Source organism: Bos indicus, chromosome 20, assembly GCF_029378745.1.
Source record: "Bos indicus isolate NIAB-ARS_2022 breed Sahiwal x Tharparkar chromosome 20, NIAB-ARS_B.indTharparkar_mat_pri_1.0, whole genome shotgun sequence".
Lineage (NCBI taxonomy): Eukaryota > Metazoa > Chordata > Mammalia > Artiodactyla > Bovidae > Bos > Bos indicus.
This window is the reverse complement of record NC_091779.1, coordinates 30,417,021-30,440,673: the sequence shown is the minus strand read 5'-3', so window position 1 is coordinate 30,440,673 and position 23,653 is coordinate 30,417,021. Positions and strand designations below refer to the sequence as shown.

The 23,653-nt window shown below is 38.8% G+C and overlaps 1 protein-coding gene across 1 annotated transcript in view; it reads right to left on the bottom strand.

Annotated features, from left to right (window-relative positions):
• Positions 1–23,415, bottom strand: part of FGF10 (fibroblast growth factor 10) — a 98,037-nt gene extending 74,622 nt beyond the window's left edge. The window contains exon 1 of the mRNA XM_019983110.2: positions 22,272–23,415. Coding sequence (XP_019838669.1) covers positions 22,272–22,611 — 340 coding nt within the window. The 5' untranslated portion in view covers positions 22,612–23,415. The remainder of the gene's footprint in view (positions 1–22,271) is intronic.
• Between the last annotated feature and the right edge of the window lie 238 nt (positions 23,416–23,653).

Below are 23,653 nucleotides of genomic sequence, written 5' to 3'. Positions count from 1 at the left end.
CAGTATCATTACCTGCTATTATGATTTTATCTCATTCTAATAACAAAGCTGAAATGATATCTAAAACCATGAAGCTTGATATCAATAGTTGAGGATATTCACCCAGTTTGCATCAGTCATTCAACCTAATAAAATTCCTTTTACATTAAAAAAAAAAAACCTTTACCTGTTTATTCAATGGATTCTGCTGATGTCCAATATGATTTGTAAAAAAGCACGATGATGTCATATGAAGAATCCATACGTTAGTCAAAACTGAACTGCCTCACAACATTTTCCATGGTCAAATAGAAAAATATAGATTTTTATGTAGTCAGATTTTTAGAATATTACTGAATGCTTTATTTTAATGAAAAATAATGAAATTAATGAAATTTAAGTTCTAATTTTTCTCTTTCTAGTATTCAACTCTGCTCCATCAAAAAAATTCACTGTTACTAGTTAAAAACATTGTTAGTTCAATTAAAATGTTAGTCACTGAATAAAGACATGAAATGCTAAAGAGCTCTAGAATAATGTGCCTTTATTCTATAATCACTGTCACCATAAAAGAAAATAATATGACAATTGATGGTGAGTAAAATCAACAGTGCTCAATTTCAGATTCTTTAATAGTTTAAATAATTTGATGCCTTCTTTTGAGCACAAAACATCAGGGCAAAAATGCCTTGGGCCAATTGCTTCATATAGCACAACAGGATATAACAAATAATTTCAAACCCCAGGAAGTCTTTTTGGATTGTGAAAAGCCCAACCACACTAGTTTAGGCTGCTCAGAACAATAGCCGTCTCAAACCAATAAATTATGGTCAGTATCAGTAGTTAAACACTGCTAAGCTCGGCTGAACATATTCTGATTAATCTTACTAAATGACATTGAAGCCTTCAGTACAAATTAAAAATACAAAAAATTATGGAGGAAAAAAAAGATGTGTTGATGGGTGTGCTAGGTATTCTCACTCTTTATTGACCATTCCAGATTCATATTCTCTGTGACTTAGCGGAAGACATTCAATTTACATTCCATATGGACTGGAAATTTGGTCCAAGGTGTCTTTTATGATATAAAGAAGTGTCACGAACGCCTGGAGGAAACCTAAAGTTTGGATACTCTGGAACATCCCAAGTGGGCATAGTCTCTTTTACTGTAGTGCCAGTCCTAGATATATGAAGAGAGGGTCATATACAGGAACTGATATAAATGTACTTTGCACAGCTGAAAGAAAAATTTCCTCTCAATATGAGAAAAATTCCTCTCAGTAACAGAGAAGACTTTAAGGAGCTATGTACATGTGAATGATCATTCCTGAGGAGACTACAGAATCTCATCAATATTCCCTTTTAACGTTTCAGCTTTGGAAGTTGTGCTACAAACTCAAATGATTATTTTGAGGGCTAGTTTTCTGCCAAGACTCTTAGGATTAAAGGTGCTTGTGAACAAATTCCTGTGGCTTTAAAAAAAACAAAAAACAAGTGAGAAGGAGCCCTGAATCTCTAAAAGTTTGTTTACTCAATTGTCATTTGGTGTACCCTCTCCCGGCAGAGCATTCTGCATGGTGAGAACACAGACAGCTTTACATGGGTATGGTGTCTTCTCTTCCCTCACCCAACATGTAGCATACACATAGCTCATACACTTCCTGTAGTGAACTGAAAACTGACTAACTTCAGATCTTTCAGAAAATCTTCTACCAACCAAGGGGGATTTAACATTAGCATACGTCTTAACTTTGAAAATCCTTTCTCTTTACCGAATACATTATCGCTTTCTTCTTTCTGACAAGATGTGCAAAAGTGGGAAACATGCAGACATAGAATATGCCCATGAAATTCATTCTGGAAAAATTTTCACATTATCCAAAACTCAAAACACCTTGACCTTTCATTCCTCACCTCTACACTAGGCATAACGTCACACTTAATTTTTTTGTTTCTTAGCGATTCACTGACATTAAGAATTGCTTGGGGATGTTTAATAAAGTTCAAATTCCTGGGTATCTTCTCTTATCCATCCCCTCTTCCCTGTGCAGTATTTCTGGAATAAGACTCATAATTTGCCTTTTGAGCAAACATCTGGTTCATTCTCATCATGCGGTCCATAGGCCCAGCTTTGAAAAATACCTAGCATTGTCTATTGTTATTAGCTGTTTGAAACTGGGCCTCACCTTTTGCTTCAAACTTCTTTTCTAAGGATTTATTAAAAGGTATCTTATTTTCATTAAGAGAATTGGGTAGAGGCTGGATTTCAAATCATAACTCTCAACTGTCTCTGTGGACATTTTATTGCTACCAAAGTTTAAGAAGACTGTTGTTGATTTATACGGATCTGTATTATTTGCCTGGTCTCAGAGACTACAAGTAAAAATCTTTGCTGCCAAGGCTAATGGGATTGATCCTTCCCTTTAGGGTACTCACTGTGCTCAAGAAAATCCTGGGTCAGATCTTATCCCCAGTTTTCATGCACTAGTACCCTATTCCTAATTGTATGCACCATTTCCATTTCACCATTATTACCCTTCTTCTCAAATTACCGTAAACCCAGTTAACAATGCTTCCCTGGTGGCTCAGATGGTAAAGAATCTGCCTGCAATGCAGGAGACTCACATTCACTCCCTGGATCAGGAAGATCCTCTGGAGCAGAGAATAGCTACTCACTCCAATATTCTTGCCTGGGAAATCCTGTAGACAGAGGAGCTTGGCTGACTACAGTCCATGGAGTCACAAAGACTCAGACACAACTGAGCGACCAACACTTATTCATGTATTCAGTTAGCAATGCGTATTAAGGATAAAAAGGAGTAAGCTCCATAACCTCTAAATTAGGAGATGCCACTGTCAGCTTCCACTTGGAAAAAGTCCCATTATCCTAATCAATCAATTTGATTCAGTTGCTCAGTCATGTCTGACTCTTTGTGACCCCATGGACTGCAGCACAACAGGTTTCCTTGTCCATCACCAAATCCCACAGCTTGCTCAAACTCAGTCTATCAAGTCAGAATTACCCTCAAACCATCTCATCCCCTGTCATCCCCTTCTCCTCCTGCCTTCAATCTTTCCCGGCATCAGAGTGTTTTCAAATGAGTCAGTTATTCGCATCAGGTGGCCAAAGTATTGGAGCTTCAGCATCAGTCCTTGCAATGAACATTCAGGACTGATTTCCTTTATGATTGACTGGTTTGATCTTCTTGCAGTCCAAGGGACTTTCAAGAGTCTTCTCCAACACCACAGCTCAAAAGCATCAATTCTTCAGTGCTCAGCTTTCTTTATAGTCCATCTCTCACATCCATACATGACTACTGGAAAAACCATAGCTTTGACTAGACAGACATTTGTTGGCAAAGTAATGTCTCTGCTTTTTAATATGCTGTCTAGGTTGGTCATAACTTTTCTTCCAAGGAGCAAGCACCTTTAAATTTCATGGCTACAGATGCCATTTGCAGTGATTTCGGAGCCCAATAAAATAAAGTCTTGTCACTGTTTCCATTTGTTTCCCCATCTATTTGCCATGAAGTGATGAGACTGGATGCCATGATCTTCGTGTTTTGAATGTTGACAATAAAACATGTATCTATTGTCTACGGCTTCATAGGGCTTCCCTTGTGGCTCAGCTGGTAAAGAATCCACCCACAATGCAGGAGATCTGGGTTTGATCCCTGGGTTGGGAAGATCCCCTGGAAAGGGAAAGGCTACCCACTCCAGTATTCTGGCCTGCAGAATTCCTTGGACTGTATAATCATGGGGTCCAAAGAGCTGGACAAAACTGAGTGACTAAATATCATTTCATAGCTTCTATTATTGTGACAGAAATTAATTTTCTGGAAGAAGAAATGCCAGTTTTAGCATCATATGTTCCCAGGCCTTAAATTTCAAGATACAGAAACAATCATGATAATAAATTTAGAGTTATACTATTATGGAAACATTTTGAGATGTGAGAGGCTTACACGTGGGCTGTTATCTGAATTCTATCCACAGTGAAAGAGGATAGATGAGGCAGGGTATAGTTTCAAGGGGAACACAGTTTAGTACATTCAACATATTGAGACATTGAAATATTTCATAAAGTACCACTTGATTACATGTTAATTACAGAGATGGTTGGATGGCATCACTGACTCAATGGACAGGAGTTTGAGTAAACTCCGGGAGTTGGTGATGGACAGGGAGGCCTGGCGTGCTGCAGTCCATGGGGTCGCAAAGAGTCGGACACAACTGAGCTACTGAACTGAACTGATTCATTTATAAAATAGATCTTCTATTATCCTTAACTATAACATGGCAAGGTTCTCATGGGTTTAGCAAGCATCTTCAGGACACTGGCTCTTGGACCAGTGAGGAGGAGGAAAACAAACATTCTTTAATCCAGACTGAATTTATAACCCAATGGAAAAACAGGCCACCATTATAGCCTAGGTCGGCATCAAACATTCAAAGCTCTTCTTTGCCTTTGGTAGTACCCAGCAGTCAAAGTACTAGGTGCAAATAAACTATATTTTTAAAACAATGTTTTATAAATATACACTCATTTAAACTTGTCATCAATTTAGATTCAAGTAAAATTTGGCGTTCCATTATAAACCTAATACTTTGCTTGATACTTTTACATAAATTATTTTAATCTTCATTGAATCAGTTGAATCAGGAGAATCTCGGAGACGTATTTCAGTCACACAACTAGTAAGTGGTGGATGAAGTGTTGTACTTTACATCTATTTGAGTCAATGCTTAGTGCTTTCTATTATAAGATACTCTTTTTGTCAAATCACCATTAATTTGGGCCACATAAATCCGTTAGAGTTTACTATATGATTTTCCCAGGGCTTCTGGAATAAGTTAGCACAAAGTTGGTGACTTAAAACAACAAAAATTATTCTCTCACAGTTCTGGGAGCCAGAAGTCCATTATCAGTTTCACTAGACTGAAATCAAGATGTTAGTGGAATCATATTCCCTCCGAAGGCTCTCCAGACAGAAATGATCGTTACCTGTTCAAGCTTCTTGAGGCATATTTCTTGGCTCATGGCTTTTCCTCTATCTTAAAGACAACAGTATAGTATCTTCAGATATCTCTCTGCTTCCATCATCAAATCACCCTCTACATTCTGTGTGTATGTAATCTCCCTATAAGTCTATCTTATAAAGACATTTGTGATGGTATTTAGGACCTACATGGATAATCTAGGATAATTTCAGTCTCCTCATCTCAAGATTTTTCATCTAATCACATTTTTAAAAATTTATAACATTCACAGGTTTCAGTGATTAGGTCCTGATATTTGTGTTGGTCATTATTCAGAATACTATAATACCTTTTAGACAGCCCAAATTTATATCCATTTCACATGTGAAGTATACTCACTCTACCCCAATACCTCCCCAACTTCCACGTATCACAGCATGAATTTCAGGCCAAAATCTCAGTTAAATATGATGAGCTTAAAAATCCCACATGTCATCACTAATCTAAATTAAGTATCTGTGAGACTCTAGGTATGATCCTGAAACCTAGAACATAAAATATCCATGCCCAAAATCCAATAGTGGGACAGGCATAGCACTAGTTATAGCCATTCTGATTACGAAAAAAGGGAAAGATAAAAATGGAAGGAAGAAAAGGGTCAAGAGTCCCACCTAATTTCAAAATTCAGCAGGGCAAATTCCATTAGGTTTCAAGACTTGAGATTAGTCCTTTCTGGCTTGAAGGGTCTGCTTTTGTACTTGTGATTCTGCCTTCTACGCCCAAGGCTCTGCCCTCACCATGATCCCTCCTTTCTTGAAAGCTAATATGTTTTTGTAGCTGAATGGTTTTATCAGCCTGCTTGTAGAATCTGAGGAGTCTGACAGCTTCCATTCATTTGGTCTTATTTCAGTTTCTTTCAGTCCAAGCAGGCAGTGTTTCTGCTGACATAATATTCTCAAAAACTTTGGGGGTCTCCTGTGTATTTGTCACAGGTATTCATATAAATAAACAAAAGGGTCCTCCCCAGATCTTTGAAATCCTCTATTCCTGGCTTCTGTTATAATGGCTAAGGGAACTCACGTCACATGCACTAGCATAAGGCTGTTCAGTCACACCGTTAGCCTTTTCTTTAGAAACTACTTTTCAAATACTGAATCCTTTAATTTATCATCTTTTGCCATCTGGATAGACTGAGAAGTTCCAAATCAAGTACTGGTTCCATTTCACTTAATAGTTCTTTCTTCACTTTATCTCTGTCCTCTCACATTTTACTGTAAGCCACAAGAAGAAACCAGATGGCACCTTCAACACTTCTGTTAGAAACGTTCTCATTTGTATTTCCAAGTTGACCACTTACTGCTTTCCACACAACTATAAAACACAGCTTCTGTTAAGTATCTGCCACTATATGGCATGAACTGCCTTTCCTCTGGTTCCCAATAACATGCTCCCTATTTCCTCTATCTCTCACCAGAAGCAGTTTTAATATTTATATTTCTACCAACATTCTGTGAAGATACATATATTCTCTAAGATGATACAGGCTTTCTCTACTGTGCTCTTCACTTGCTTTGGAGTCTCACCAAAGGGCTTTTAATATTTATAGTTCTACCAATGCTACATTTAAGGCAATCAAGGCTTTTTCTATCACACGACTCAAAATTCTTCCAGTCCATACTCATTACCCAATTTCAAAGTCTTTTGCACAATTTTAGGTTTTTGTTACAGCAGCACCCCACTCTGCAATATCAAAATTTGTGTTGGTTTCTTGTAGCTGCTGTAACAAGCAGCTGCTGTAAATTTGGCGTCTTAATAGAAATTTAATCTTTCATAGTTCTGGAGGCTAAATATTAGTTTCACTGGAGCTAAGTCAAAGTATTAGTGGGGTCAAGCTCCTTCTATGCGCTTTAAAGAAGTCTGTTTTTCTCCTCTTCCAGCTTCTATAGCCACATCCCTTGGCTCTTGGCTCCTTCATCTGTCTTCACAGCCAGAGCACTGTATCTTTAAATCTCTTTTTCTGTGTTTCCATCATCAAAGTGCCTTCTGCTGTCTATGTGTGTCTAATCTCCCTGTCTCTCTTTTATAATAACAAGTGATAGCATTTAGGACCAACTTTGATAATGCAGGATAATTTCCTCGTCTCAAGATCCTTAACTTTATTACATCCGCAAAATTTTATCATATAAATGTAACATTCACATACTCCATGGATTAGGACCTGATATCTTTGGGTGGCTGTTCTTCAGCATACTGTATTTATTATCTCTCCTAAAATAAATATGCTTTTAGCATCTGGTCCTTAATCTAGGAAATGGTCAGACAAAAATATTTTAATAATTGTAGTTAGTTTAATACCCTCATTTCACAGATTAAGTTTCTGAGGCCAAGATAAAGTAAATGATGTGCCTAAGATTGCATAGCAAATGTTTTGACATAACCAAGACTATGAACCATATCCCTTTACTCCCATTCTTTTGCAGTACATTCTTCTTCTCTAAATGAATTACCAAGAATTGCTCATTTCTTGTCACCAAATTACCCCAGAACACAAATACAACTCTGAAGCCATTAATAACTATCCCACAGTCAGCATCAGTTTTAAAAGAGAAAATTTATCATATATATCCACTGAACATAGTCAATAGTAAACTTAGGCAAATTGGAAAAATATGGGAAACAACCTATTTCAAGGATTACACAAACTTGCATTCAGAAGTTTGTATGAATGTACGTACTTAACACTTAGTTAAGTAATGATGCCTCATTTAATGTCTAAGTTCTCAGAATTGCAGAACTTAGAACCCTATGGAATTTAGAAGATAATTTACTTCAACTATGTTTTTCAAGTAGGTAATATGTTAATCACACTTTCCAGGCCAGGTGATGAAACCAAAGAAAGGCTTAAGTATATTGACTCAAGGACATGCAGTTAGAAAAAAATTTGATCTAATAAATATTAACGAGAAGACCCATTATATTCTAGACAGTATATTAAGGGTTTGTATACAAAGGTCAGTGTGAGGCATATAGTGCTCATCCTCAACAAGTTTTCTGTGTATAAGGAAACTAGATGGGTAAATTAATCAAGTATGAAATTGTGTTAAAATACTAAATACAGGGTGTGTGGGAGTGCAGGTTTTGTGGAAACAACAGAGTGGTCAGAAAGGTTTCCTAGCGCTGACATCTAACTGGGACCTGAAAGAAAGGGGACTAGGGCAGGAACACCACTCCAATCAGACCTAGAAGTGTGCAAAGGCTTCATGTGAGGAACAAGGCATGTTCTGGAGCTAAAATCAACTCAGTATGTCTATAATGGGGCATGTATTAAGAAATGAGGTGGGGCTGGGGGGTCCATAGGCAACAATCTTGAGGGCTTAAAATGCCATGCGAAGAAATTAGGATATGACTCTGAGAACACTGCGAACAAATGGAAGGATTTGAGAGGGAAACGGCTCGTGTAGATTTGTGCTTTACACAAACCAGAATGGCTAAGACTAGGGTGACTTTGTAATGAAGTACTTTGAGAGTGAACAAGAGTGGTGTTAATAACATGCCAGATAAGAAGCACATACTGAGACTGGTCCAGGCCAATCAGGAGGATAGAAGGTCACTTCCAAGACTGTCCTAAGTTTAAACCCTGACTCACTTCTAACAATATAACTTCGGTCTGGCACCATAACTTTTAGACTCAAGTCTGTCATTTAAAGACAGTAAGGTGGCTCGGTTGGTTAAGAGTCTGCCCGCAATGAGGAAGACCCAGGTTTGATCTCTGGGGTGGGAAGATCCCCTGGAGAAGAAAATGGCAACCCGCTGTAGTATTCTTGCCTGGAGAATTCCATGGACAGAGGAGCCTGGTGGGCTACAGTCCATGGGGTCCCAAAGATTCAGACACGGCTGAGTGACTAACACTAAAAATAAATAAATATTTATTTATCTATTGGACTATGACTTTTATGTTATCTTTGCTTTGTCTTTTGGGTGGCCTAACCTACATTAACGTGAAGGTTGAAGATTTTACAGTTTTTTCCCCCAAATCATAATGATGATATACTTTATTAATAAACAACTAAAGTCCTGTATTTGAAAAAAAAAAAAGATGAGCTTCCCAGGTGGTTCAGTGGTAAAGAATCCTCCTGCCAATACAGGAGACACAGGTTCGATCCCTGGGTCAGAAGATCCCCTGGAGAAGGAAATGGCAACCCACTCCAGTATTCTTGCCTAGGAAATCCCATGGACAGAGGATCCTGGTGGGCTATTTAATCCATGGGTTCATGAAAGAGTCAGACACAACTCAGCAACTAAACAATAACAAAAAGGATAGTAGGGGGTAACAGTGACCCATTACACAGAATTTTTCTGAGAATCAATTAATGAAAACATTAAAATTCTGTATAAACTATAAAGCGAAGTAAAGTGGTGAAAAGTGAATGTGAAACTGAAGTCACTCAATCATGTCCAACTCTTTTCAACCCTGTGGATTATAGCCTGCTAGGCCCTTCTGTCCATAGAATTCTCCAGGCAAGAATACTGGAGTGGGTTGCCATTTCCTTCTCCAGGGGATCTTCCTGACCCAGGGATAGAACCCAGGTCTCCCTCATTGCAGGCAGATGCTTTACTGTCTGAGCCACCAGGGAAGTAAAGTGGTATGATACAGCTTTTCTGTTTAATTTTTTATTATCCTATGACTTAGAGATCTTTCCAGAAAATGGGATAATTAAAAGCAACACAGTAGTCATAGCATAAAATAGTAATAGGAGCTAACATTTTTGAGCTCTTAAAATATACTGATCCTATGTCGAGTTAACATTTATAGTCTCACATGTAAATTTACAGACTTATCCTTCCAACAGTGATGAGGTAGGTGATATGATTATTCTCACTTAACAGTTGCACAGATCAAGTCCCTCCTTGGAGTCCTTTGTCAAGGCCATGGGTGAAGCTTCACAGTTTCAGAACCCATATTCTGCATCAATAAGTTTGTCTGCAAAGCTCGTCATCTTAATACTGGGTGCAGTTGCATATATGCTGTCAGCATCCTACTCCCTTAGACACACTTGTTTACTCTTTTGCAAGAAAAAGAGCTGTAGTCAATTTTATTTTTCTTCCTAATCGCCCAAACCAAGTAACTCTAAGACAATTTAGAATAGCAATGAGAAAAAATACACAGGTAGAGCAAGTAACATTGAGGGTTCAGTAGTTCCCTTTGGACTAAGGATTAAGGACTTCCCTGGTGGCTCAGACGGTAAAGCGTCTGCCTACAATGCAGGAGACCTGGGTTCGAACCCTGGGTCAGGAAGATCCTCTAGAGAAGGAAATGGCAACCCACTCCAGTACTCTCGCCTGGAAAATCCCATGGACGGAGGAGCCTGGTAGGCTCACAAAGAGTCCATGGGGTCGCAAAGAGTCGGACACGACTGTGCGACTTCACCTTACCTTACCTTAGAGCAAGTAAAATTGAGGGTTTGGTAGTTCCCTTTGGGAATCTGCTGTGAAAGTGCAAACATCTCTTCCCATGGGTGGGTATAAGTCAAGAAGTTCTGCAGGAGAAGCTATTTTAAATTTTTAAGTAGCGATCATTTAGCAAATCAGGAATGCTAAACATGATGCCATTTAGTGTAGATCAGAACTGCTTCTTCCTGTGCTTGAGTGCATGCTAAGTCGCTTCAGTGTCCAACTCTTTGCGAACCCATGGACTGCAGCCCACCTGGCTCTTCTGTCCATGGGATTCTCCAGGCAAGATTACTGGAGTGGGTTGCCATGCCCTCCTCCAGGGACTTTTTCCTGTACCTAGTACAAAAGTAGTTCAGAGCTTTCTTTTTTTTGGCAGATTAACTTACTGTTTTAATATTTTTAGGTTGTGTCAATTGTACTATAATTCATACTCTTTTCAAATATCTCTGCTTTCTCTGTTTTTTTCTTTACCTCAAAAAATAAAACAAATATAAAATAGAGAAGGCCAATTTTAAATGCAAACTATGTAAATGTAATATTTTAGCAGAAAACCTAGTCCTCAAATCTAAGGATATTTACATATTTTCCTCTCCCATGATGGTACATTCTGGCATATTTTGTTTGTATATCATAAGATACCCACTGATTTGCAAATTCTGCTCTACCCCATTGACCTGCCTGTTATTTTCTAAAAGTCTCATGTCAGGTTCTGTGACCACATGGTTCCGGGCCTCTTTTAGGATATTTCTTACTCCGGTTTTCTTATCTATCTGGAGTTCCTTTTCCTCAGTGTGACACTCCCCTTGTCATTCATCCCTGCCGAGTCACAGGCTACTGTTTACTTAAGTTCCACCCTGCTTCTTTGGAATTTAGTGTAAGCTGCCTTGCGTTACCTTCCAACTGTCTGGGAAGATCTCCTGTTTCCCCCTCTAGATTGTAAACCCTTTGAGGGTATAGGTCAAAAAGGTCACAGGCATGGGATAAGAGATAGAAGCTTAACTACAGAATTTCCTGAGAGCTGAGCATCTCGGATTATCCTGATTCAAAACCACATCATAATTTAAAATATAAGATTTATTGTGAAATATTTAAGAACTGAGTCACTTACTTTTCCATTTAATACAATCATCTGTCTTCTTCTAATCTTTATGGTTACCTGTTTTGTCCCTACTTTCTTTGCTGTTGATTTCCTTCTGTTTGTTCTCTTTTATTGCTGTATCCTTGAACACAACTGTTACCTTCTTTACTCTTTATTTTTAGCTCTTCACTCTCTTCTCAAGTTATCTTCAATTTTATTTTTAAATGTTATTTATTTATTTTATTTTTGTCTGCACTGGGTCTTATTTCTCAAGTTGCAGAGAGTAGGCTCAGTAGTTGCGGCTCACAGGCTCTAGAACTTGGACTCACAGACTTAGTAGCGCTGGGGCATGTGGAATCTCCCTGGGCCAGGGACAGAACCCATGTTCTTGCACTGGCAGGTGGATTCTTAATCACTCAACCGCTAGAGTCCTCTTCAATTTTCAAATGTCTGCTGGTCTCTCAAAGTGCCTAGTCTCTTAATGAACCAGACTTCTAGGCTTTTCCCCAACCTTCAGAACATTATGGATACTGCAATTCCAAATCTTACATTACTTCAGATGTTCTAACATTGCTGCCTTTAAAAAATTCCAAGTGCATCCCTCATTCCTTCTTCTTTCTTCTATTCTATTATTTATCTCTCATTTCATCAAATAATCTGCTTGTTGCTTTCCTGATACTTACCCTTGCAATAAGAGGATGCATCATACTTTTTCTTTGTATAGTACTCATTTGATGAGGGCGCCATTAAGCTCTTACGAATACCAGCTTCTCCAATCTTCTCACTAAACCCTGGGCTCAGTGTGCATTTTCTGTACTTCTTGGAGGAGGCACCAAACTCTCTCCATGCTTTACCCATCTTCCTACCTCTCACCTTCAACAGGCTTTGGCTTCTCTAGCCTGAAACAGTTACCAACTGTTTTCTGTTAGGGTAGCATGCTTTCCATACAATTACCCCAATTATTCATCATATGTCTTTTTTTTTTTTTTTTTTTTTGATACTGTCTGTAAAGTGAAGCTCTGCAAGAGCAAAACTATCTTTGTTCAGCATGTATTTAAGTGTCCGATAGTATCTGACACAATGCAGGCACTTAAGACATTTCTGTTGAATGAATGAGTCATCTCATTTCATCTTTACCAGGGAGAAAAGAGGTAGGTATTGTTACTACCCTTGTTCTACTGATAACAACTTGCCCAAGCGATACACTATTGTCCGGCAGTTTGGAGCCTCAAATGCACCCACTTCTGTGTCTACACAGCTTACTTTTGATCCAGGCCCATAGCTGTAATCATTTTTAATCAAAGCCCACACTTTTAACCCCTCTGTCCTTTTGCCTCTTTAACAGGAACTCAGATTTAGCCTTCCTTACTCTGATACCATGGCTGCGATTACTTCTGTGGGATTCCTTTTAGATCGCAGGTTCTCATTTCAGTTCATTTAACATCCAGTCGAATGCCGGGGATTGGGTTATATTTCCCTCACACCTTTCTTGTCATGTCAGCCCTTTTGCAGTGCTACTCATTAGCTTGATCTCCTTCCTGAGAGTTCAAAACCCTTGTCTTCATCACTCCAGCAAACCATCTCCTCTTCCTTTCACAGTCTGTGTCTAAATGCTCTATGGACTCTCTGCTTTTCCTCTGGCTTCTAACATTCTAATTATGTTCTTTACCATCCCTCTTGATTCAGCTTTAAAGCATTTATGTAGTTTCATTTGCCAACTTCTTATGTAATTTCATTCGTCAACTTCTTAATCTTAGGGATTAATATCCCTAGCACTTTTTCTTTTCATATTTCATATTTGAGGAATCACATCCTTCTACAGAGATGTTCCAAAAAGTGCCCTAGAAATCTGGTAATTTGGCATGCTGCAGTTGATGGGGACCCAAAGAGTTGGACACGACTTAGCGACTGAACAACAACCTTGTTAATTACTGTTATTAATCACACTGTAAATAAAACAGTCCATTCTGAAGGAGATCAGCCCTGGGATTTCTTTGGAGGGAATGATGCTAAAGCTGAAACTCCAGTACTTTGGCCACCTCATGCGAAGAGTTGACTCATTGGAAAAGACTCTGATGCTGGGAGGGATTGGGGGCAGGAGGAGAAGGGGATGACAGAGGATGAGATGGCTGGATGGCATCACTGACTCAATGGACGTGAGTCTGAGTGAACTCCGGGAGTTGGTGATGGACAGGGAGGCCTGGCATGCTGCGATTCATGGGGTCACAGAGAGTCGGACATGACTGAGTGACTGAACTGAACTGAACTGAAATATACTTCACTTCAAAACATAAATAGTATATAAATTAGTGTCATGTTTCTTCATGTTGCAGAATATTAATTTGTCTTTTAATAATTCTATCAGTAAATCAAAGCTATTTAGGCTTTGGGAATCCATCTATCAATATCTGCCTATCTATATGATTTGAAACTAATTGTAAAAAGAAGCTTGGCTTTTAATTATTATTATAGTAACAAATCAATCTAACATATGTTAACAGTCAGATTCTGCATATAATAAAAATAAATCTAATTCAGAAATCAGTGCCAAAAGTTCTTTCTTGAGAGAAGTATGTGAATACACATATGCTATGAATTTAAATTTTAGCTCCTATCAGTTTCTCAGTATCTTTCTAATAAAGCTATGTGCATTTCTATATTTGGTCAACCTGAAATACAAATGCACATACATTTTACATTTTTCTTCTTTGATAACCAGTATTAAAATGAGAACATGGGTTTCATTTTAGAGAGCTACAATTGGCAGGGTTATACAGAGGAGCTTATAATTTAAGTAAAATTCTGGAATTTGGAAATATTAAAGACATCCCCAAGGGGCTTTCCAGATGATGCTAATGATAACGAACTGATTTGTCAATGCAGGAGGTGTAAGAGATGCAGGTTCAATCCCTGGGTCGCAAAGATCTCCTGGAGGGAGAGCATGGCAACCCATTACAGTATTCTTGCCTGGAGAATCTGTAGAAAAGAGGAGCCTGGCAGGCTACGGTTAATAGGGTCACAGAGTCAGACACTACTGAAGCGATTTAGCACACATGCATACGCACAAAGACCTCCAAAATAGCATTCAACTTTTTGAAGTAAATGATGATTAAAATATAAGTAATATTTGATTTCCTAAATCATCTTTACTCTCTCTTATAGGAGTCCAGACAAAAGGAAAAAGTTCACAAAATTGACAAAGTATTTAGTAAATGTTGTTGCTGCTGCTGCTGCTGCTAAGTCGCTTCAGTCGTGTCTGACTCTGTGCGACCCCGTAGATGGCAGCCCACCAGGTTCCCCCGTCCCTGGGATTCTCCAGGCAAGAACACTGGAGTGGGTTGCCTGCATATACTAAAACAATTTTTAGAAGACAGGTAAAATGAACATGTAGGGAGAGTTACTGGAACAGAATATTTAACCTGAAGGGAAAATGCAGATTGATGACTTAGTAACCAGACAATTACCATCCATTCTCAGAAGTGGTTTGCTCACTTCACTAATGGCAAAGCTATAAGAAACTGGCCTGAGTGCTGGGATAATGGAGAATTTACTGGAGATTCAGTGAGGAGAGGCACCTGCTAGAGTATGTGGAATCTGCATTGCTGAAGACTTTTATGCATGGAATAGAAACTACATGTTTTGGATGCTATACATCCCAAAATGACTAGGCTACTGGCTCTAAACATAACCAGGATGCTAAGGAATGACGATGGATGACTTTCCCTTGCTTCAGTGAAATATAAGAGGTTTAGAAACCAGGGAAAGGGGGAACAAAAAGAAAGCAAAAGAAGGAGAAGAAAATAGTGAAGTAGTAAAAGGGTGATAATGTATCAAGGATTCACAATACTGACATTTCAGATATATAACTGCCTCAATATAGAAACATTAGAAAGCAGTTGATGGGCCTTGAATTGTAGACTCTATGAAAATGTCAAGTTATCCTCAAATAAGGGCAGTTGCCTGAAAAAAAAGTTAAGGATGAACTAACATACATTTATTAACATATTAATATATGTTGATTAGAAAACATGTTAACATAAGGTTATTGAAAGAAAATAATAATGAGTATAGAAAAATACCTGTTAAAAAATTCTTAAGTTTGCCATTACAATTATTTAATTAGAATTTCTTTTTAAAGTTCATAAATTTTGCTATTTAGAATTAAGTTCCAGTTAGCCCACACTATTCACAATTAAGATGTAGCAAAATTATTAGGTTATATTTAGTTGACAGTTACTTGAAGTTGGGGATATACTGACTTAATCAATACTTTACCTCATCTATTATGGTTAGTTAAATAATTCATTAATATCTTAATGTCATCCTTCATTGTAGGAAGCATGCTAAACATTTGAAAATTCCTCATTAATGATAACACACATAGTGACAGATTAGATATAGGTAAAGGTAGACAGGTCTAGGTTGAAGAATTATTAGGTGAATTATAAAATGAGGCAATGCTTTACTGCCAGCACCATGAATCTATCAAATGGTAATTGGATGCACGTGTTGGCAGCAGTAAAAAGTCACTGTCCAGTTGTCCACCTTACATGGGAATCTACTCTGAGTGTCGTCTTTGATTTATTGTTCCAATTAGAACTTAGCGTTCAAAGAAAAGAACACCACTGACCTGATTTAAAAGGAAGGGGACCTTTAAAGCCATTATTTTGTGGGTGACTTGGCTCCCTTTTAGATATCCTGGAACATTCTATTTGTGCAAAATCTGACTAAATCAATACTTGGTTTTAAACTAATTCTGTAAAACATCGACACTTTTTGTTTATTAATTGGGTATCAGAGTGTCACTGGTGGCTTCCCAAGATGCTGATATATTCTTACACTGATTTTAAAGGCACATTTCTAGGTTACCATTTGTTATAACTGACTGACTAGCACAGGTAGAAGTAATAAGCACTGACAAAAAAAAGAGTGCGGATTAAGAAAAGCAAGTGCTTTTGGTATGCAAAACCAAGCAACAAATACCATTTTTAAAATGGCAAATGTAAATGATCTTAATACTTTGCAATATACATGAAAAATTAAGATACTTCTGCATAAAACAACTTAAGACAAAATGAGGTTCATTACTTTTCTAGATTGTAATAAAACTGTGTTAAAATTACAGTAACATAAATTGTATGCCCAATTTTACTGGAAAATTAAAAGAGAACTTTAATTTCTGTGAGGGAAATGCTACTATTTTACTTACATTAAGCAAACATCAAGTATTAATTCTGACAAATGTTGGAACAGTAATACTAAAAATGTCATCTGAATTACTCTTCATTGCAAAGTTCACAGAATTAATGTTAAGATAGATTAAAATCACTTTGAACTAATACACATGTATGACTCTTCCTTCTGAAGCATAATAAAGAAATATCATTTGTACTCAATTTTGGATAAGCATACAGACATTTAAGGCTTAGGAGAGATGGAGATATTCATACACAGCTCATAAACGTGAGGAATATTCGCTCCATTTCAAATGAGCCGTCAACTTTTTTCCAACATTTTGGCTTGCGGAAAGTCAGACATTTGAATAATAAATGGGGTTTGCCTCGGAACATTAAGGTAATTGTATAGGAATTTAAAATGCCCATTCAGGTTCTACCATAAATTTATTAAAAAATGAAGAAATTACCTGGATTGAGGCTTTTCTCTCTAAATTGAGTAGTAAAAAATGTAGAAGAAAAATGCATGCAGTGGGGTTTCCTTCATTGTATAAAACACAATTCTTCTTTTAAGTTCTGTGCTTAAACAATACATTGAAAAGACTTATTTTTAAAGAATGATACATACTTTTTGGTACTAGATTACTAAACTACCCAAAAACCTAGAGATTGAGGTCTCTAAATTCTCATACTCCATGATTAGCATGTGATTTCTGCCAACTGTTCTCTTGAGTTTCTTCTAGTAGATGGTTATAAATCAGGTTTATAAAGGGGAAACTCTCTGTAATTGTGCATTTTTAATGGGCTTATGATAAATCCATCAAAGTGGAGGGTCCATATGGTAGGAATGCAGTAAAGGTAACAGGACAGTGTCATGTAAACATTAAATAGTGCCTTCCACCTTCATAAATCCTCAATCCTCATGATTAAATGCCGCCAGTTGTAAATTACGCAACCAAATTCTAGAAAAAAACTACAACTTAAACAAGTTATCAGTGGAAATCATAAACTGTGTACATTTTCTTCCCAGAAAACTGCTACATATTTATTAGGAGATAATAGTCAAGTCCTTATTTTCCTCAAAAATGATATCCTTAGCTTATTTAACTTCTTCCTAAAATAAGCAAGAACACTGGAGTGGGTTGCCATGCCCTTCTCCAGGGGATCTTTCCAAGCCAGAGATCGAACCCAGGTCTCCCTCCCGCATTGCAGGCGGATTCTTAACTGTTTGAGCCACCAGGGAAGCCTACAAAATAAGCTCTAATCCTGATTAAAAAGTCATAACATAAACCTTGACTGAGTACAGGGCAATAATCTATCATTCCTATGCAATTAAGTACCTTTTGATTTGCAGAGTAATTTTAAAACTTTAGGTCTCTAAGATTTGCTCCTTTTAGAGTCATACATCAGAAGTTTCTTCAACAGCCCAATTTCACACTTGTATTTACAATCAAATTGTTTTATTACATGTGGAAACCATGAAACATTTGGTCCTCAGCTGTATTTAATGATATTCATGGATTTTTCTTAGTCAAGTATTTCTAATGCCTTCTGTGAGATGGATGTATGTGTATACTGTGTGCCCTAAGCAATTATATTCTCAAACACAATATCAAAAGCGGTATTTCACACAGAGAGTGCACTAACATTGTCTGATACCATGTTGCCACCTGCAATGATAACTTTAACATAATTCATTCTGCTCCACTGTCATTTACTTCTCTTTCCATTTCCTTCTGATGAAAAACTGGTGTACACAGTAAGAAGCAATGAAGGATTTGGATAATTTGTTTTTTAGAGTTTCCTATGGCGTCTGAAATATTGACATCAAAGTTGCCAGTAGTAGAGAGGTAGAAGGAATGTCATGATAAAACCAAATCAACTTTGGCTTGAATCTGGCTCTGTCAATTTCCAGTTGAATGGCCTTGGGCAATTTACTTTTCTTGAGGGTTAGTTTTCATATTTGAAAGATGTGGATTTATCTAAATCATAGAATGATTATGAGTGTCAAATGATGTATATATTTAAGAAACAGGGCACAGTCTGCATACTCAGTGCACACTGATTTCTCTAATATTTCCCATACTCCTTTCCTGAAAATACTAATTAGCGGTACGGCTTTCCATTTTGAAAATATCTATCTTCGACTCTCTCAAGTTTAGGGATGCATTTTCTTTTCACTAGAATCCCCTTGTCTATAAGTGACAATCATGGGAGTAGCCCACAGCTGTTTTACTGACATTCAGAAATAAGACCGCCAGTCCCAGTTGCAAGGGCACTTAACAGCTGTATCCAGCCTTTCTAGTAGGCCAGAACTGGAGCTGAGTGGTAATGTTTCAAGGGCAAAGCTCTAGATGTAAAGAATGATAAAACAAACCTAAATGAGCCTGAGCATATCTAGTGACAGATACACCACAGCTATTCTAAATTATTCAGGCTTTCTCAGACTTCTAGCAGGAGAAACATAATTCATCACTGCTCCCTTTATTCTACTCTCACATAATGGCAAAGGAGCAAACAAAAATTACCCCACCACTAAAAAATTATAATAGTCACTTGAAACGGAGAAGAGTTTCTCTAGCATACGTAATATTTTTAGAACCATCCAATTTCTGGGAGCCAACTTTGGAAGTAGAAGCTAAAAATGATTTTGCAGTGCTAATGGGTGATTTCCTTACTTCTCTTTTGTTAGCATTTTGCTGGCAGAAAGCCAGTGAAACAGTCATTTAATTACTCAGGACATCACAAACATGTAGCCTCTGAGATAAGCTGTTACTGTATTTTAGCAGCAATAATACTAGGGTCAAAAGTAACAAAGAAAATTAAGCTTCAAATAATAATAAGCTTCAAATAAGCAAACCTTAAAAGAACAGCTTTGTACATTGAGAATAATTAATAACTTGTTTAGGAAAATGTTACTGAAATGCGGTTTTGGACAAGGAACATCAGAGGTTACATACCCTAATATTTAACAGGCTACCATTTGGTGGGCTGGCTGGCTGATTACCCTGTAGGCATGGCAAAGTTTGTTCTCATGTAATTATGCAACATTTAGACAATATCTTAATGATACCATGTAGTTCAGCTGAATCAGTCCAGCTGGAAATTGTAGCAGCATTCTGATTACCCAGCCACATGTGAAATTAAAGCTTTTTCAACCTTTACTATTCACTTGTTATGTCTTGATACAGATGTTTTTGGAAAGCCTAAATTATTTATGGCTTGCTATTAACAGAGCAGGCTCCACCTCCTTTCATTTCAACCATTGATTAGGATTGCATTACTATATAAGATATTAGAATTTTAACAAGGACTATCAGTTATAATTTGTCATATGGAAGACGTATTAGTGTACTTTAGACAGGGTGAAAAATTTCCACTTGTTTTTATGTGATAAAAATCATATACTTTTCTCTTTGCAGATAATTCTTACTGTAAAAATATATTTTAATGTGTACCCTGGAAACCATCTTACTAAACGGTTAATTACACAGTGTACATTATTTTAGAAAATAGTAATTTAAGACACATAAATAAACTACTATAATTGGTCTTTACATGACATTATAAATACACTTAAAATACAGCAATAACATTGTCATTTGTAAAAAAAATTTGCTCAAGGATAACACTTTGAAATTATATTATATTTCTTTTGAGTTATTTCCATGAAGTAAAAATATAAAGAAAAATTTCAGTCCCTGTCCCAGCTCACTCATCAGTAAGTGTTGGACCACTTCTTCCCCATCATACTACCTGGATGGTACCATAACTATTTTGTTTTAGAAGTGAATAAAAATATTAAAAATTTAAATCAATAACCTAACAACTATATATCATATCTAATAAATTCATATACTAAATTATAGCAAAAACAGTCATCATAACTGACTTTATTTCAGTTATTTCTAATTAATAAGAGCAGGAAAAATATAGATAGGTAGAGGAATACAGGTTCATTTCTGGTGATAAACATAAGATGGAATACTTTAAAACACTTATACAAATATTTTTATTACTTGTAAACATATTGCTAATTTTAGTACATGGAAGTAGCAGCTGAGGAGGAACACAAGTTAGTTTTGAATGTGAGTCCCCAAATAAGAAAAATAAATCTTAATTCTTATAAATCTTTATTTTAAAAAGATAATGCTAAGTTCTGGTTAACTGTCTTTCCCATTAATACCAGATACTTTCTGGGCTAAGGAATCTGAAATCTATGACTCTCTTTTTAAGTTAGCTAGCAAATATTAATATATGCTTGGAATTCCCAAACAATTGACACAAAAAAGTCCCTTGAAAAGGTGACTTGGAAGCACCATGGAGATAATGCTAAATGGTCATTAAAGATGTTTAAAGTCATTGTCTACTGTCTTCAGTGTGCCATTACACAGCCTCCCGATCCTTTCAAATTGCAATCAATAGAGGATGAATAAGTCTCACCACTTGAAAGTAAGCAGGAAAGGAAGCCAACAGTGTAATCTGGCTTTGCTGGACTGATTCAAGAAGAGACACAATGTCCACCCCTCCTCTTCTAGTTCTCTCTCCCCCTACCCAGCCCACATCCCTGCAAGAAAGAAAGAGGAGAAACAGCTAAGGAAGGAAAGAAAGAGGGAAGGAGAAAGGAAAAAGGCAAGAAATCAAAGGATGGGGGCATACTTCGTACTGAGGAGGAAACCTCATCCTGTGGGATAAACTATAACCATGGAAACAGACTTATGACTTTTACTTTGAAAATAAAAGAATGACAATGAAATTTGTGTGAGGTCTGTGTGACTCCAGTCCCAGATGTTTATAGCACTGTAGTACTATGCCTCTGCAATATGAGAGGTTTCAGAAGAAACGAGTACAACAGGACACCACAAAGCAGCGCATATGCTATTGACAATGCAGACATGAGCATCATGTTACCAAGAGAGAAGGCAGGCAGAAGACAAATAGCAGCGGTGGTGCCTGAAAAGCTAACTTCATGGACTGCAATCACTCAAACCAACAAGAGGGACCAACGACAACAACAAAAAATCAAAACCAGAAAAATGTTTTCCTCCTATCTACAGTGGTGGTGGGGTAAAGAGATGGGGGTGGGGAGACAGTGAATTTGACTTTTCTCTCTTAAAGTTCCCATAAAGTCCCTACAATTGACAGCGGATAATTATTTTCAGCTTGAGGAAACTGTCCTGAAACTCTTAATAAGATTGCCAGCGAAAAGAACAAAATGTGTTTCTTGAGCCATTTCCAGAAGGGAGGGAAAGGAGACCTTGGGGTGAGGTGGGGAAGGACGCTGGAGACAGAGAGGGGCATCTATGCACTGAGGGAACTCTTGGGCGCCCTGCGTGGTCCCGCGAGGGGCAAGCCAAGGAGACAGGGCAGATGGGGTGGCAAACGGAGTGGGGGGTGTTGAGGGAGCGCGCCGCGGGGAGGGGGTGCGGCAGCACAATGTATACACGGGGCGGGCGGGGGGGTGATTTAGTGTGAAAGTATTCCACTTAATCATTTTACAGGAGTTGGGGACGTAAATATTTAGCTGGCCACATCTGGAACAGATTTTACCCCCCTTGTGGGGTGGGGGTGGATAACTGGAAGGAGGGGAACGCGCATTTGTTACTTACTGTACGGGCAGTTCTCCTTCTTGGTACCGCTGACCTTCCCGTTCTCAATCTTGAGAAAGTACTTGGTGAAAGAGAATAGCTTTCTCCAGCGGACATCTCCTTGGAGGTGATTGTAGCTCCGCACATGCCTCCCCGCACTGGAAGGCAAGGAGACGGACGAGGAGGACGAGGACGAGGAAGAAGAAGAGGAGTTGGTGGCCCCTGGTGACACCATGTCCTGATCGAGGGCTTGGCAGGTGACAGGGACGGAAGACACCAAGAACAGCAACAAGAAGCAGCAGCAGCAGCCGGACAGGTGGGGAAAGGCTGAGGCACAATGTGTCAGAATCCATTTCCACATTGTACTGAAACTCTCGGCACTGGAAATTGTCTCATCAGAAGGAACATACTGGAAGGGTAAGACCTGGTGCGAGGCAAGGAGACAGCTGGAGGTGGCGGCCACTGGTTAGCTCCCTCTGGGCTCGGATCTGGCCAGAAGTGAAAGCACCAACATCCATAACTCCGCGGAAGGGCCGGCTGCCTCTCCTCGCTCCTTTCTCGGATCCGCTGCCGCGCGCGCCCCTGGGTCTCCTGGTGAATGTGGACGTGGGTGGCCGCAGTAGCAGGAGCTGGTGGTGGCGGTGGTGGTGTGGGTCACCCTCGCTCCCCCTCGCTCCTCACTCCCCCAGGAGTTTACTTTGTTCTCTTCTTCACTCCTTTCTTCACCATGTTAAATTCAGGGGAAAAAAAAAAAAAAGTCTGAAAAACAGATGACAGCACGGTGAACAAAACCCAAAAGGGTTGGGGTGGGAGGCTGGGGGAGCTATCTGCGCCCCGGTGCGGTTGGCAGCGTCTAGTCCCTCTCCGCACCAGCCCTCGTTCTCTAGCCAGCTCTGAAAGTGCTTCCCTCGGAGTTGTCAGAACCGGAGGCGGCTGCCCGGGTAGCCGTTGTTTTCTTCCCCCTGTTGCTTTCTCTTTTTGGTGGTGCCTGTTGATTTGAAGCCTCCAGAAAGTCACTTCTTGTTTGGGGTGGCGGGGGGGATGGCGGTTGGTGTTTTGTTTGGCCCTCTTTCCCTCCCCCCCGCACCCCCCTTCCTTTGGAAAGCCCGCTTGTAAACAGGTTGAAGCCTGGAGTCTAAATGTCAGTGATTCTAAGCCAGAGGTGGGCTCTGCCTCCGCTGGTCAAACCTCATTTGCAGGGGTGGAGAAGCGGAGGTGGGGGGGTGGCGGGGGGGTAGGAGGGAGGGGGTCAAACGGCGGTGGGACATCTGAAACCCTCGGCTGCTGGGAACGCCAAGAAGAGGGAGGGGGAAGGGGCTGGGAGAGCGGGGGAGAGCAGGGGAGCCGGGAGAAGGGAGCGTGATGCCTTTGCCCGGAGCTCGGGGGCTGCGGGACCCTGCCCG